Below are 17,098 nucleotides of genomic sequence, written 5' to 3'. Positions count from 1 at the left end.
ACTTTCTTTTGTTTCATTAATTGTATTTTTCAGTAGCATTTTGGTTTTGGTTGATTTGAATCCTTTGGTCTTTGCAGAAAGACTTTGGACACCTTCAAATGTGCTGGAAATGATAAAGTCCTCTTAAAGCTTTGAGGTTTTTATCACCTTGAAAGTTGTTTCTGATGTTTCCATGAATGAGATAGCCACATATAAATAGAGAAAAAGAAGCAGGATCCCTCAGTTGGGAAACCCTACAAACAGGATAATTTACAGTATTCCCACATGGCAAATGGTGTTCTTGCATTTTGCTGGCAAGGAATACAATCTTGAGTTTAGTCCCTGTTACCACTCGGTTGGGCTTTATTACGTCAGGTCTCTGTTGAGTTGCTCTACAGGGGGACCTTTTGCTTTTATGCACTGAATGTCTGTCTTACAATGCCAATGTGAAGTACACACTGCATTCATACTGTGTGATAACAATTGGTCCAACTGACAATGCTTTGTTAATGCTGACATTTAAGTTACCAGTATTTCTGTTAAATAATCAGTGTAAAAATTTGACTTCAATTACCTTCCTGTAACATCCTGCCCACTGTAACGTACCCGTCCAGGAAATTCTTATGCATTTAAGTTAGAAGTACAAATACATCAGTCCAGTTCTGATGTATTTGTCAGTGATGTTCCTTAATAGAGTTGTAACTCTAAATTAAATTACATATAGTCTTCCAAAGTTTCCCATGCTAAGTTTTTAGATTCACAGATGATATCATGTATTGTTCTCTATTTAAACATGAAAAGATTATGTTGTCATTTCCAGATTTGACTTGTCAGTGTAACAACATGTTTTTGAGGGAGAGTATTCCTTCCCCTCTGCACTTTGTTGTATTTTTCGGAATGTCAGTTGTTGTTGCATTCTGTAACAGCCAGGAAGGTAAAGTATCTTTCTGCTGTAACTGCAGCATATTTAAGTAAGTTTATGATTTAAAGACATATCTGAAGCTTTTTAACCTCAAGATCTGGAGTGGCAGATGCCATAAAACAAATTTGCTTGCTTTTGATTCTTACTTTCTGATGGTATAGCAGATTCTGACATGTTCTCATTAACCTTTTCCAAAGAGTTAAACTGTACAAGTGCATAATGTATATTTTATCACAATTTAATCTGAGGTGTTTTCTTGATATTAAGAAACAGCTCATGCCTGTTTCTCCATGGGCTGATGGTTAGAGATGTAGCAAGTAGCAGTCCCAGGTCATTCATGGATCTGGTGTCTCTGCTCACCCGTGAAGAATAAGAATTGCTAGAAGTGACTAATTTCCTTAAAGACTGTGCCGAGTTTTATGTAGAGTAGGGTGTGTCTGTATGATTTGTGCCTTGTTTCTTAAGGTTTTATTTATTTTCCTCTTAATAAGTTCTGTTCAGTTGTTTGGTTTGTTTGTTTGTTTTTTTTTTAAAAATCTGTGGAACAGTATTTTGGGCATATTAGGTTAATAAAGTTTCTAAACCAGTACCACTATTGAGAGTTCAACCTGTGCAGTGCAGCAAAGGTTGAACAAGTTTTTAGTAGCCATCTTTTAAACCAGATGTTATCTTTTACTAATGAAGAACTGGAAATATGTTTTCAAAATGCTGGCCAAATTCTTGCTTAACAAGTATGAATTTACATTTATTGATCTTACTTAACATCAATGCATAATGCCAAATGACATGCCTGTTTAAATTAGGCTGAAATTAGCATAGCCAACCTATGACTGAGTGATTGCCACTGGCATATTTACAAGATACCCTTCAGCATCATGTTCTTTTGTCTTAAGATTATTTTAAACAGTGTTTTGTTTCTGTAAGTTCTAGTAATAGCCTGTTTATGCATTATATATACATGTATGAAATTTTATAAATGCTGAAGCTACATATTGATGGCACGCTGCAGGATGAAATCTGACAACATCCATCATCACTGTGTTTTACTTCTGTAGATCTGAAGTCAACCAGCTTAGTCAGGAAAAAGAGTATCTTCATGGCAGATTGGAGAAGATGCAGAAAAGGAATGATGAATTGGACCAACAATGTATCCAGCATGGGAGAATGCATGAGAGGATGAAGTTGAGGTAGGAGGTCCTGTTAATCTCTCAGTATGTGGTATGCTCTACTGTACTTGTTGTGTTGTGTAAACATAAAAATGACACCAGGTTGTTCGAAAGTAATATTATTCCCTTATGAAAATGATCACCCCTTCCCCCTCCTCAAGCATTCTGTCAAGTTTTTTTTGTAACATCTTTTGCTTGTGCCATTTTGGATAAATAAAAGGAAAGCTTGAACAACATAGTCTTCCAAAGAATTTAAGCCTGGTACATATGTGTGTGGGTTGCTTCGGCTGTTTTCTGCTCTAACTTGGATGAATTGTCTTACCATATAAAAAAAGTGGAGGGGGGGTGAAGGAGAGAGGAGCTTATTCAGTAATGTGAATGTAGAGTACAGATGTGTATTCCGTTATGCCATGTAACAGGTGTATTTTTGGGGTTTACCATCTTGCCTTTCTCAGTAATACTTAAATTGTATAAATGGACAAACCTTACTGAAGATCTTAGTAACCAGAGAACTATTAACAGCTTCCAGGCACCACTAGCCTTTCCAGAGAAGTAGTGACTACCTCTGGGAGAGCTGGGAGCAGCTGCAGCAACACTAGTGTGGAATATATCCGCCAATAACAACTGTCTGTTTGGTCAGAGTTTCCAGACTGATAATGCCTTGTGCTGTGATTTGGATTAGATGTCCTTAAAGATCACTATGGAGACTCTTCTTTTTGGTACCAGAAAGTTAATCTACAGTCTCTTGTTCTGTTTTCTACTCCACATTCAGTGTAGCAGGCAGTAGAAAGGGCTTAGGCATGGTTGGGGAGGTAGAGGAGAAAGTAGGGAGATGGCAACCCTGCAGACCCAGTCAGCCAGGCTACCTCGTTTCTTGCAAGCTCTCCATGCATTTTTTCAGTCATCCAGACGCCCTTCTTTCCTCTTCCTTTTCAGATTTCTGTCTATACCTCTTCCTGTTCTTTTGTAACCCAGGATTGTCATCATATTTTATAGCTCAGAGAACAAAGAAGTTCAAAATGCTGCAACTGTGTCCCTAATCTATGTGACCACATAATCTTTCCATTTATCTCACCTTCCTTTTGATTTCTTTACTTGTGGTGGATTCTTAGCCTATGGGGAACATGCACTGAGGACTCAGGGTTACTTTCATGGGGAAAATAATTTTTTATTTTTTTTTAATCTCCTAGCTATTCTTCTGTAGAATTATTAGTATCTAGTTGAATTTAAGACTGCTATCTAAGTTTTTAGGACAACCTTTTCCCTGTCAGAACCAAATAAAATAGATGTACTGGAAAATGTTGCTCTTTCTCTGCTGCAGCAGCAATGATTATACACTAGAAAAGACTGAAAGCATTAATCCAGAACAGAGAAATGATTTGAAAGCAGAGTGGTCATGCTGCAGGCAGTGTCTTACCTTCTGCTGCTGTTTTGCTGACAACAAGGAGAGAAAACAGGACAGTGATAGCATTTGTCTCATTTCATATTTTAGAATATGTAAATATGGCAGAGATTATCAGATATTTGAATCATGAGCGGTATACTTTACCGGCATTTTAAGAGGGGACTCTTTTAACATATTTTTAATGATAATCCTGCACTACATTCATTTAAAATCCAGGTAATGAGTGACAAGGCTCATAAAATGAACTACTTTAAAAATTCAGAGCAATCTAATTTTACTTCCCATGTGAAAACTGTAATAAGTTTTTCAGTATCAGTTCCCAAATGCTATAAATTGGCTGTGAAGTACTCAGATCTAAGTGAAGGAAAGCAGAAAGTATAACTACTAGAACAAATAAATCTCCCAGTTCCTTATATTTATGTTGAAGGACTTCCACCAAATAAAAATAGTGATTTTTCTCTTCTGATTTTGAAAATAGAGATCTGACTATGCTATTCAGTAAAGGTAGAAGAACAAATAATAATAATAATGTGTTCTGTCTCAGATTTTCATCCATCACTCAGATACTAATAATCACAGCAAAATAATGTTAAAGATAATTACTTCTTAACACAGTATGTTTCCCCTGTGTATGCAGCTACACAATGCTGTAAAGTGGGTTTCTACCTAATTTTCTGGCTGTTATCTTTCTGACTCTCTTTAGAAAGTTTCTTGTATCAAAATGATTTTGACTTAACTTGAGACCTAGTATTTGCATTTGAATAATAAGGAATTGTGGTATTTGTTTAAGAAGAAATCTCTGTCACTACTTCTCCTAGGAGAATGACAGGCCCTGATGTAACTATTTTGTGGAAGGAGCAAGTTCTAATTGATTAGATGGAATTTTTTGGAGCGACAAGGTTTTAGCAGTTGTGATAGTTGCATTCCTGAAAGTGAACAAGATAACTCTTTCTCTGCCATTCCTATCTTTCTGTCTGAATATGTGCTGCAAGCAAATACTTCTGTGTGCAAAATGCTACAAGCAGGTTTTAAAGAAAGAGATTACTTTAAACTGCAGTCATTAAAGATGATTTTGAATCTGCCTTTTCAATGTAATGGAAATATTCGTCCCTTTCAGTGTGTTTTTGCTCAGTGAAATACAGTATTAAAAGAAGTAGATGCCCATCTTAAATGATACAGTTGATGCATGCTATTGGGGCAAACTTGAACTGAAAGATGTACAGTTTGCAGAAGTAGGGTTACATGTTGAGACTGCAGTGGAGCTTATGAAGGTATGTTTGTTTAATGTTGTTAATCTAGCAACACTGTGGATCTTTTCTTTAGAAACATGTATTTTTTTTACACTAGTTTATTATTGTTTTCATCTTTTGGAGCTATGTATTTTTCATTTTAGAACATTGATTTGTTTAGATAAGTAAATTATTTCAAAAGTATTAATTATCATCACATAGTGTCACTGATATGCTACTGAAAGTGAGCTAGTCAGCATGTGTGACTTTATGGATCTGAATCTTGGAGAAATCAATTCTTCTCTGTTATGTGACAAAGAGCACGTTGGTATAAATTTTCAACCTCAAAGCAAATTTTGTTATTAAATTCTTCACATTCCCATGCTGTAGATATGTGTCCATAGTAGAAATTAGCAGGTAGCAGAAAGTATAGAATTTCTTATGAGGCAGCTATAAAGATAGAGACCTAGCCAAGAATAAAAAGAATATGTAGCAAAAAGAAAATGTTAAACTACCTTTCTATTTTCCTTCTGTGCTTCACTCCACAAAAGAAGAAATACATTCCACAGGAAGACAAATCCGAAATCAAATTAATGGAACAACTGTATAAATAATTTTTATTCGTTCTATCCTTTTATCTATTTTCAAACTGAATTCTAAGGCATGCATTTTCACCTCTGTAGTTAGACCAGTTCTGTAAATGCAGATCTGCTTTCTCACAAGCTCTATTCTCTTCCGATTTGGGAAGCGAAAAGAAAAAGACAAGAATCTGCTTAGATCTATTACTGATGGAACATGTTTATGAATAAGTAATATTTTGCCCAAGCTTCCATGGGTCAGGATTTCATCAGGGTATTTAAGCTTTCACTGAACTTAGTTAACAACTCTTGTAGGTACAAGGTTCAATTTTGGCTTTGCTTTTCTGCATCTGTTCTTCTTCTTGTAAAGAAAGCATTTGGTTGTAAGTCATTCATTTAGAGATTTTCTTCTGTGGACAACCAGTGTCTAAAATGGGAAGCATTTAATTTAATATAGCTAGCTCTTTTCTGTGTACATTTCCTGTAAAGACCCAGATCATGTGTGGAAATACAGCAAATACGGAGTAGTGTCTTCAAGAAGGAGAAGAAAATCCTAGGCAATTGTTTTTTCAAGATGAGCCAGCCATGCCTTTACTTTTGTCAAGCAGCATGAAAAAAAGCATGTGGACAGTAGTTTGTATGAAGTATGAGGCTCTTTTGAAACCTTTTTATTAAAACATAAATTTAGAAGCTTTTGATTAGTTTTTTCCAAACATTTTTCCAAACTAAGTTCAATATATGGGATCTGGGACCATGAATTTTCTCTAAAACTTTGGTTTTGATGATTAGAGTTGGTATTACTGTTATCTTTGCTGTAATGTGTGTGATCACTGTCCAATCTGTGTAACATTAACAATAATAATACATTTTATGCAAATTTCTATGGGGCTTTTTGTTGTGGTAGCTTTTTGGGGGTGATGGTGTTACGTGTATTTCGACTGTATTTTTGGTAGCTAAAGTTAAAAAGAAGAGCCTACAGGACTGGCAGTTTGGGGCAGATGTGTGTCTATTCCTCAGGCATCAGTGGTTGTAAGTTAACTATAAAAATGTTACAACCATCTGTGTAACAAGACGGCAGAGATCTGCTCTTGCCTGTTACTATAAATAAGGAGATTTGTTTGACTTCATAGACATTGGATTTATAAAGACTATATGTGTCAAATTGTAGCTACGCGCCATGTTGCCGCGACGTGTCTGCAGCCAACTACCTGGGGTGTCTTCCCCTTCAGACATTCTAGTGTAGTGCAGCAACTGTGCAGAAATGTCTATGTAGCACAATACATGACAATTTCTATTTGTTTTCTACCTATGGGGAAATGTATGATTCCTAAGGATAAGCTTATCTGGAAGAGTAGCTAAAATGGATTCTTAAATGGACCACTCAAGGAGTTAGGGAGATGTGACATTCAATTTGACGATGATTTTAAAGTTTTTTCCCACTATTAAATTTATTTTTTGATGTTGCTGCTAAGTGGTAGTGTATGCAAGGTCATGTAGGCATGAGAACACATATATGAGAATTGAAACATATATATTGAGAATATACAAGCAGTTTCAAGTAACTGATGGATAAAATCACAATAGTTGGTTTACTGTCACTATTAGGCTTCTGAATTGAGATTTTGGATTTCTTTGGCAAATCTTCAGTAGAACAATAGATTAAAATTATTTCTTGATAACTGGAACAATCAAGTTACATCTAAAGTTTTACGTGTTCTGCATAAAGCTCTTGTACACTTCGTTTCTGTGTTTTTTCAAGCAATAATGATGGATGGAAGAACTCAGTTTTGATCATTGCCTGAAAGACCTTTATTTTTTTTCTAGTCTAGTTTGTTCTTTGTTGAATGTATTGTCTTCCTCCTTTGTATTTTACTGATAGCTTAGTATTTTTTTAAGTAAGTGAGGCAGTTGTTACTATCTTTTTACTAGACCAATCATCTATTTTGAAATGCAGTTGTAGAACAAAAATGCACTATATTGTGGCTATTTAATTTAAAATGCAGTATTTTTTAATTGAAAATAGAGATTAACATATGTAGTGTAACAGCTTTGATATTAAAGTTGTCTCAGTGCGAAAGAACTGTATGCTCCACTTTTTTCCTGAGCATCATTATTCATACCCACGGATCTTTGGTGTGGTTTTGCTACATACAGGATTGCTGTAACAGTTGGAGACAGACTTGTTCATATAGCCTTTCACCCAAGGAGTTTATAAAAAGCTTTGCAGTCACTGTGTGTGGCATTGCAGTGCAGCCAGATAAAACTCTCAGCTCTGTCCAGAATTTGGGGTTATCACTATTATTTAATTTTTTATTACTGTTGAATAGACTCACAGTTAAGGTTGAGAAATGTATACTCCAGGGAAGTACTGTTAGGAAATAATCATTGGATGGTGTATATACACATATATGTGTTGCAAATCCTGTCAGAGTCTGAAAGTCTATTTGGTTTTTTGTTTAATGTTTGGGTGTTTGCGCACAGTTCACATGCTCTGGAATAGAAACTGGATGTTCAAAATTTCTCCCTCCCTCTTCCTCTCCAGTTCACTATTTGTCTCCTTACTATATAGCTGTTTGTTTTCTTCCCCCTCTCATTTTAAATAGATGTCTATATATAGTGTGTATATAAGTGCATGTACTATTTATTCTTTTATATGTATAATATTCCCATTCTAAATAGTTAATAACTCATATAAGATTATATAAGCCCCCAAATACTGTTTTTAAAGATTTATTCCCCATCTACGTGAATAGTAGACACATAAAGCAAAAATTATCTTGGTTGTTAGAAAACCTTAAAATGTATACCAAGAGTGAAATACAGGGTCTTCAGAAAACACTGCAAAATAGTAAGCAAATAAGTTATTAGCCTTCTTAAGTAGCAAATGACAAGCAGAGGGAAATACCACACCCAATTTTCAGATAGATGTTTAGGGAACTTAACAATGTTCTGTAAGATGTATTGTAGGTCACAGAGTTCTGTGTTCCTCTACTGCAGCTATCACTAAGAGTGTGTGTGTGTATATAAAATGTATATACATAGAGAGAGAGAGAGAGTTTTTCTATATGTATATTTCTTTGAGAATGAGTTGAGTGTCTTTGTAAAAGTCATTAGACCTCACTGCTCCAATTTGGACAACTGTTGCCAGCACCACTGATCTGATTGGGATCCTTCTTATTTTTGGTCTGAATTTATTTGTGTCCAGCTTGTACCTCCTTGTCTTTGAACTAAATTGGTGTAAGTAGTTCTTTTGTTCTGCTTTTGTTTTATCTGCACTGATAATGCAGATAATTATAGACAATAATTATAGATCTCTTCAGTCTGACTTCTGATTAATCAGTAAAGCCTTCCTCTTTTGTTCTTATTTCTGCGGTAAACTCGCTATTACCCTCAGTTTTCTGATTGTTGATCTGTTTTGAATATGGACAATCAGAACTGTCTACAGGGTTTTGGATGAGGGCATTTGAATATCTCAGATGATGGAATTAATGTATTTACTGGAAATTCCCTGACTGATGGACCCTGTGATCATGTTTGCCTTTGACAGCTGCTTAATATTGGCAGCTGATAATCCTTCTCTATCCAAGAGGAGCATCCAGGACCCCTTCCTCCCAAGTAGATTCAGGTTGTTAGCAGTGACTTTTTCTATGAAATGAGAATGTGTTAAGTGTAAGTGTAAGACCTTGTATTATAAAATTTCATCCCTTATCTGCTATTCCAATCTTCTGAGTCATGTTTCTTTCTGTGCAGTATCCCAGACTCTGAAATTTATCAGCCCACTCCCACTTTTTGTGCTGAGTCATAATTCAAAACATTAAAATATCTGTTTAAACTCTAAGAAATCCACTTACAATTCTTCCTCACCTTCAACCATTCCTGACAGCTGTGCTCTTAATTTTAGTCAGTTACTTATCAACAACAGCTTAGTTAATGATGGCTGATGGGACTTGATAGTTAATGTTTTGCTGAAGTTAATGTAGGTAAGATTTATTGCATTTCCTTTATCAAAAAATTAGCTGTCAAAGAATGTAGGATTGACACGACAATCTGCTTGGTCTAACTTATGTTTCAATTTCTCATGTTTTCCATTTGCCTTCGTATCCTTTATATATTCTTTTTCCTTCAAAATTTGTTGTAGGTTTTTCATACATTTGAGGTCATGTTAAGGGGCTGATGATTACCTGAATTACCTTCTTTAAGAATTAGCTAATACTGCATCTGTTTCAATTGCATAACAATAGAGTCAATGTGAGGAAGAATGTGTAGAGGGGAAAGTGACAGTGTCTGTCTTCACTTTGCGCATCAAGACAGCTGGCCACCACAATTTTACTGTTTTAGAAACTGGAGAATAATAGCTGGGAAAGTGGTACCATAAACTGGGGGCTTGTTGATGCCTCAAAGAAAAGCTAGGTGGAAAAATAGCCAGGTTTGTTTGCTTCTGTGTTGAACAGCTATCAACACTCTGACTAATGCCACCTCTGCTAAGAGTCTGGTAATTGTCCACTCCTGAGAATATCTTCAGCTCTACTGCTTTGATGTACTCTGCCTTCTCCAAAACAGACACAAGGATAGTTCTTATTCATGCTATCAACTTCTGGGAGTCAAAGCCTTCAGCTCACTAATAGTAAGCTTGTGTTCTTGTCTACCAGGAATGTAAAAAGCCCTGAAATACGTGTGACATAAAACAGCACAGCATAAGGTTCCAGGCTGTTCTTGTTACTTTCTGTTGTCAGCACAGTTGTTGGTTTTCAAATTTAAATGTTAATGTAGCATTAATGAAGAATTCTTGATTCTGTCCTCAAAAATGGAGGTGGATAAAGGTGATGTCTTTGATAGCTCAGCCCAGTCTCTCCTTGGTATGGCAAGATCTAGAAATGCTTGGTCCTTTGCACATCATAACACAGATGCTGAAAAAGGTGTGCATCATTGGACAGAAGTGTACCCATCATTTTCCAGTGAACCCCATTTTATTCCCCTACATTTGCTACAAATCTGCCACTGTGTAATTTTGGTTGGGGGTTGCTTCTGTGGGTGATATATGATCCTTCTTGGTTTTATCCACCTTGTGGATATTACCCCTTTACCACCACCATACCTTCTTTGAAACACTTTGCCTTCGGTACCTGGTAATAGCACCTCTGGTCCATGGTAGTAGTCATGGACCAGTCTTCCTCATCGCTTTCTCTGGACATGTGAAGTAAACAGTGAGCAGGCTAGATCAGAGTGCTCCTTTGCTGGCTTGTTCATAGAGACATAGTTGTTTAATGGCAAGAAATAGCACCAAAAAGCATGTCACAGTTCAGTTCAGTTATCTGCTAAGAGGTATCCGGAGCTATGTAATAAAGGTTTCTACCCAAGATAATAGCCTTTCCAATGTACTCTAAACTCTGGAGGACAACCTTCCCTGTGTTCCTACTAGAAGTATACACCATTGAACAATCTTTATCAAGTCTTGATTGTTTAGGCTATCTAAAAAATTAAATTGTTGAAACCCCTGACTCTTATACTCACTTTGTTTTCTTTCTTCCCTATTGTGTTGCATCTGCATTTTTAAAGTTCATTTTTCTGTATTTCTGTGAGACTAATAATATGCAGTAGGTCAGCAGCAAGTATCTAGTTGGGATATTTAACAGTAGTTGGGATCTTCCTATCAGGCCTTAAGTGAATTCACAATAGTAGTAAAATCTGACTATTAACCCATTTGGCGAAATACTTTAAGCAGTAGTAGATTGCCATCCGGTTTTGATCTCTGTGTGTGTAACGCTGAGATTTTCAGAGTAAGGCTATTTAAAACCCTCTGTTCCCATATAGTGGGGAACTGAAAATGAAGACAGATGAATAACATTTAAACAGTTTTTCAAGCGTGTCCTGAAACTTTACCAGTTCTGTAACAAAATCTATGCACCTGCCTGCCTTCAAGGTTATTGTTGTAGGAGAAGGAGACACAAAACTAATGACTATTTATGTTTTTAATATAATGAGTAGATTTTTGCAAGGCTATTGGAAGGCTGCTTTTTCCTGGTAACTTCAGTGTTTTGATTGCTTCTGCAGGGTCCAGTCCTGGTCCTGTCAAAGTTGATATAATTGTGAATGCTCTCATCTTCCACGTGTAAGTCTAACCTGCTTTTAAATCTTTGCGTGTTTAGCCTTGATGTGTCTCGTGCCAGTAGTTCTATAACTAATCTTGCACTTAAAGGTGGTGGTAGTGGGTTATCCCTTCATGTGTTTTGTTTTCCATCTTTCAAACTGATTGGAAGTGCTGTTGTTTAAGCGTTATGAGACTGAAGACTTATTTTTCCACTGGTTTTGTTCTCTAAAACACGGAGAGAATCTTCTTTTGCCTATTTCTTGTCTAACTTAAGCTGTCATTCTTTTCTGGAGCTCCAGTCACATTCATTATCAATGTGAGTGCACGCTAAACAAAAAAAAAAAAAAAAAATTGCCATCCTAAAAAATTAAATACTAAAAAGTAGTTGTGTTTATTGTGCCTTGCAATACTGCTAATTGGTAGTAGTCTAACAGTAACAAGCATTGTGCTGGTTTCTGGAAAAGGTATCATAAATGTGTTATCCCTCAACTGCTAATTGCAGAAGTCGTAGTGAAATAGAGATTATGGAAGTGGCTATAAGGAAGGACAGTATGATAAGACCTACTTAGCATCTACATGTCTAGTGTACTCAAGACAGCGTTATGTGTGCTCAGGGCTTCTTAGTTTGATTCTGAAATAAAGTAGTGACAATGGACAATATGAAAGAAATGGAAAAAGGCATTAGTGTATTCTGTGTTTAACTTGTTCTTTGTGAACAGTAAATTCATATATGGAGGGAAAGAAAGGGAAATGAGAATTTTTTTTTTTTTTTTTTAAAAAAGGGGTTTTAACCTCAGAGAGCCAGATTCCACCTTTAGTTATACATATGCAAATACACCCTTGTCCCAAATATGATATCTCATTACTTGGGACTTGATCCTGAACAGTTTTTAGAATTCTGATTTGGTTTAAGTCAAGGCTGCTAATTACTTCCAGGTCTCCAGTTTCAAAAGATTGTCTCAGTGGCATGGCTGAAATTACAATAATCTTTTCTCTGCTTATGTAAATTGGTGTAATCTTTTTGAGTGCTACACTAGCACTTCCCACACTACCAGGGATTTAGCCTTAGTTTTAGCTATGTGACTTGCATGTAGTCAAAAACAACTTTCAGGTTTTGGGTTGGTTTTGGTGTGTTGGGTTTTTTTGGGGTTTTGTTTTGTTTTTTTCCCTTCTGCTTGGATCACTTGAGTAGCTGACCTTTTATATATATATAAAATTGTGTGTGTGCATGCACATATATATATATAAAAATGCATACACACACAGTTTCAGAACTAAGAAAAAAGTTTGTCTATAAATTGACACCAAGCATGGACAGTTGCACAGCATAAATGTTTGGAAGCATGTGACTTAAAAGCACTTTTAACTTTTACCATCATGAAGGCTGTTGTAACCTGCTGTGCCTTGTCACGCATGTGTTAGATGATGCAAATACTTGTGCTTCCCAAATCAGTTTCATGAATAAAATGCACAAACAAGCTGAGCAGAGGCATATGTATCCTTGGGAAGGGGCTTTAATAGGCTGGGCAGAAATGGAATTTCTCCATTGACTTTCTGTAATGTTAACCCATGTCAATAAAATCCACAGGAAATGTGCCTAACACTTTGCCCTTTTTAAATTTCCATTTTCAATAGCATGAATACACTGCAGGCAGTGCATTTCTGGGGGATTATTACATTTCTTGGGTGGCTGAAGTCACTCACCCTTCAGCCTTGAGCCTCGCAACACACCCAAGGCGAGCAATAATCCCCAGCAAGGCACTGCCTGTCTTATCTTATTGTTTAATTATTATACCTATTTAATGCTGCTCAGAACATTGTCAGCTGTTGAGAAAAGGTAATTATCACTAGTCAAATGAAAAACACTTTTTTGGCTGCCTTACGGATACACATTTTACTGGTACCTTGATACATAATGAAGCCTGATAGCAAAACTTTTGCTTGTCTCTTCTTCAAGCCACAGCTGTTTCCCTGCTAAATTCATCCCATCTGTCTCCCCTTCCGTAAGGCTGTAGGCAGTATAGCATAAGTACAGAAGCAGTTCAGTGCTATTTTGGATAAACATAGCTGAAATTTGAATCTTTGCCATTTGCAATGCACACATTTTGTTTTACTGCTGTAAAGAGAGCTGTCAAAATAAAAACTACATGGATAATTTACTGAAATACAGTCAAATAAAGGGATGCTCAAAGGGGAAAAATGAGGATATAATATAGGGTCACCCTTCCATGGTGTATTCTGAACAATGTAATCATTGACCTCTTGACGTTGCTGAGTTCAGAGAAATTAGTAGTAAGTAACAAAAGTAGAAGCCACTGAATTAGAATATAGCATGAAGAAGTCCAGACTTCATGTCAAAAATGCAATTATTTGTGATAGTGCCCTGTTGAGATATCTGGCCAAGGTATAGTTCTTTGCTCTTTTTATAAGGAATATATAATTGTGTAAGATAATACAGCTTGGAAATTAAAACCAACATTTCTGTATGTGACACCTTGAAAATGGAAGGACACCATAATAATCACTGTGGGGCAACAGTCATCTACATGTTCCTTTACTCCTTGTGGTTTTAGTTGACATGGAAAAATATATATGTTAAAGCTGAATACAGTCACCTTCATTGAGTTGCTCTAAGTTGGATTGATGGTTAGTTACCCAAGGCTTGTGTTTGAAATTCCAGACTTTCTGGAACAAAAGGTCCAAATCCCAGTAAGGCCTGCTTGAAAGTTCACCTTTGACTTGAATGAAGTGAGTACTGTGCACTATACACTATTTGAGAGTCTTTCAGACAAAACCCTTTTTAAAAGTCCTCTCTTCTGCTGAAGTGTTAGAAATCCTATGGCACTTCTGGTAAGAGAAAGGGCTTTTACCACTACATCTTGAATATATTTTCCTTTTACTGCATTATTGTGTTCTATGTGGCCCATCTCAGAGGAGACTATGTTCACATCAGCACTGTGTCTGTACAGCTGGTAAATGCTTACGAGTCTTTTGTAGGAGAACCTTGGAAACTGTTTCTAGGTTAACCCTGATGTGTATTTAGGATAGTTCCATGTTCCGTGAAAGATAATTCTTGAAGGCTACTGCTTTTGATTCGTATTATGTTAGGTAGAGGTGAACAAAGCCATGTTTGTCCTAACCTAGAAGATGCTCTCATTGACAAAGACATAGATGAAGAAGTCAGTGGATAATGAAATTATTTCAATATAAAAATAATCTAAATGTTACAAGCAGAAAGTTCGTTTGGGAGAAAGCACTTTGTGCAGTTCACTACTGACGTCGGTGTTCTGTATTGAGGTAGAGAAGGGGAAAAAAGGATGCAGAGTCATTGGCTTCTTCATTATTTACGGGGTTGTTTTCAAGCTGTATCAAAAGAAACAAAGCCTTTTATAATATTACTAAGAAACGTACCGTACTGCTACATGAAAAGATTACACAGTGATTTTTCATGTAAATATATATAAAATCAATACTGTGTGGCAAGAACAAAGTCTGCATTACTCATTCACATTTACAGGAATGTTAGAATTTCTCTCTATAGACACTAAATTGAAATATATTCAAAGGTTATGAAATATTATTTTTGTTTTGTTCAGTAATATGAATATAAATAGGGATGCTATAATCTGGGAAACCGAATGTTGATATTTAGTCCTCCGGGAGCTGGTAACACAGCTACGGCACCAGAACTGTTACCCTTGTGTATCAGTTTAAAGGAAGTAAGACTCCACCATTTTTAAAGGAAGCCCAGTTCTTATTCTTCGAGGACTCCACCGTAAAGGCATCTCTCCTTCTGCCTCCCTTTGGGCTTGACTGAAAGAGCCATTGTATAGATTTGCCTGAACACTTACTAGGTCACCAGAGTATTGCAGTAAACATCCAGGTACTAGCCCCGTCTTGGAACAATTGCTTTTATGGTAAATATATTGCAATATTCTTGAAAGTCCTACTAATGTCTGAGCTTACCTTTATGGTTTGGTCATCCAGTTTTGTACACAACTGTGTAAATCAGTTGCTGTGAAAGGAGAATGTTTAACATCTGATGGAACATCTCCATGTACCAACTTAATGTTTCAAGAACTTAGTAAGATTTTTTTTTTCTCTTTCTAAAAGGAGATATTTACTTTTGTGCTAAGTTACATAGTGGGAATGGTTAGCCTCTGTTAGAATCATTTAGGTAGCTGCTGTAAATTCACAAGGGAGGCCTGTACCTTCATGTGTAACAAATTTGACAGATCCACTACATGTTTTCCAAACATGATTCCAAAACTGCAAATATCTAAAGAAAACTCAATTTTTACAAAGGGTTTTCCCTTCTTATGGCATTGGTGCAAATGAGATTTAGGGATGAAGGAATGGACAAGATCAAGAGCAAAACAAGTTACTGTGGTTGTCTTTCCCATGTGCAAAGTATTAAGAAAGCTTCCTATCTTATACTTTTCACATATTTATTATACTTTATTTTTACAGTCCAGACCACCTTACCATAAATAATGTGTATTTGTTGATGATGTGATCAAAAATCCAAGATTATGTGAATTCCAGGTGATCCTTCACCTGCAATGTTGAGTATGCTCTCACTTTTGGGACTGTTTATGGTGATCTGGATCCAATAAGGAGACTTCCTTTTGTCAAATCTAGCACTTCAAATACTTACTTGGTTTTCTCTGGTCATCATCATTTTTACTTATGTCCAGAATTTTTTTTCCTGCCTATGTGTTTTTAGATCAGGCAGAAGGCCCTGTATTTCCACTATTTCCTTCTGCAGGTTAGTGTAAGGACAAAAGGAAAAGAAGCAATGGGTCAGAGGGGATCGCATACTACCACACAAAAAAAAAAATCCATTAAGTGATATGGAAGAATAAAAATGCTTCTTTCAAGACAAAAGAAGAAAAAGACTTATTACAGTGCTATTTTCTGTTCTTTTCCTTTTACTTTTTCCTGTTTTTCTTGGTTTAAGATAATTTTATGTCTCCATCGTTTTCCTGATAAAAATGTTCTGAAGATTTCAGCATCTTCTGAAAAAAAAAAAATTTTTTGAATGTTCACAGTGAACAAATACCTCTGCTTGTTCAAAATTTTTCATGCAACGTCTTTGCTCAGTTGTCTTGTGCAACAGTTTAGGCCTATCTAATTGGCAACTCAACACCACTTGGAGCAGCTCGCTCACTTCTACCCCCCTGCCCCCGGTAGGACGAGGAGGAGAAAGTATAATAAAGGGCTTGAGGGGCGAGACAAGGACAGGGAGGGCTCACTCACTGGTTATGGTCACGGGCTAAAAACAGACTCGACCTGGGGAAACAATATCAATTTAATTTAAACACCACTGCCGATTTACCAAGCAAATCAGAGTAGGATATTGAGAAATACAACCACATCTTAAAAACACCTTCCACCCACCCCTCCCGCCTTCCTGGGCTCAGCTCTGCTCCCAATTTCTCACCTCATCCCCAGCAGCGCAGGGGGGGCAGGGAATGGGGGTCACAGTCCGTCCGGCACAAGGTGTCTCCGCTGCTCCTTCCCCCTCAGGCAGAGGGGCCCTCGCAGCCCTCCCCTGCCTCACCGCGGGGTCCCCCTCACGGCAGACATTCCGCCTCCAACTGCCCCAACGCGAGTCCTTCCCGCGGGGCCGCAGCTCCCCAGAACCCCCCAGCGCGGGTCCCTCCCGGGGCTGCCGCCCTCCCACCGACGGGCGGCTCCAGCGCGGCCGCAGTCGCGGCTGCTCCGGGCC

General features: G+C 37.0%; 1 protein-coding gene across 2 annotated transcripts in view; it reads left to right on the top strand.

Moving 5' to 3' along the window:
* SDCCAG8 (SHH signaling and ciliogenesis regulator SDCCAG8) overlaps positions 1-17,098 on the top strand; it is a 116,378-nt gene that overhangs the window by 71,240 nt on the left and 28,040 nt on the right. For both annotated transcript variants that reach the window (XM_086460943.1, XM_086460942.1), the window contains exon 16: positions 1,957-2,088. In XM_086460943.1, the coding sequence (XP_086317069.1) occupies positions 1,957-2,088 (132 nt within the window). The remainder of the gene's footprint in view (positions 1-1,956; positions 2,089-17,098) is intronic.

The sequence above is a fragment of the Leptosomus discolor genome, chromosome 2 (genome assembly GCF_034619465.1).
Source record: "Leptosomus discolor isolate bLepDis1 chromosome 2, bLepDis1.hap2, whole genome shotgun sequence".
Classification (NCBI taxonomy): domain Eukaryota; kingdom Metazoa; phylum Chordata; class Aves; order Leptosomiformes; family Leptosomidae; genus Leptosomus; species Leptosomus discolor.
Note: the sequence above shows the minus strand (reverse complement) of the source record. Positions and strands in the feature narration are given on the sequence as shown.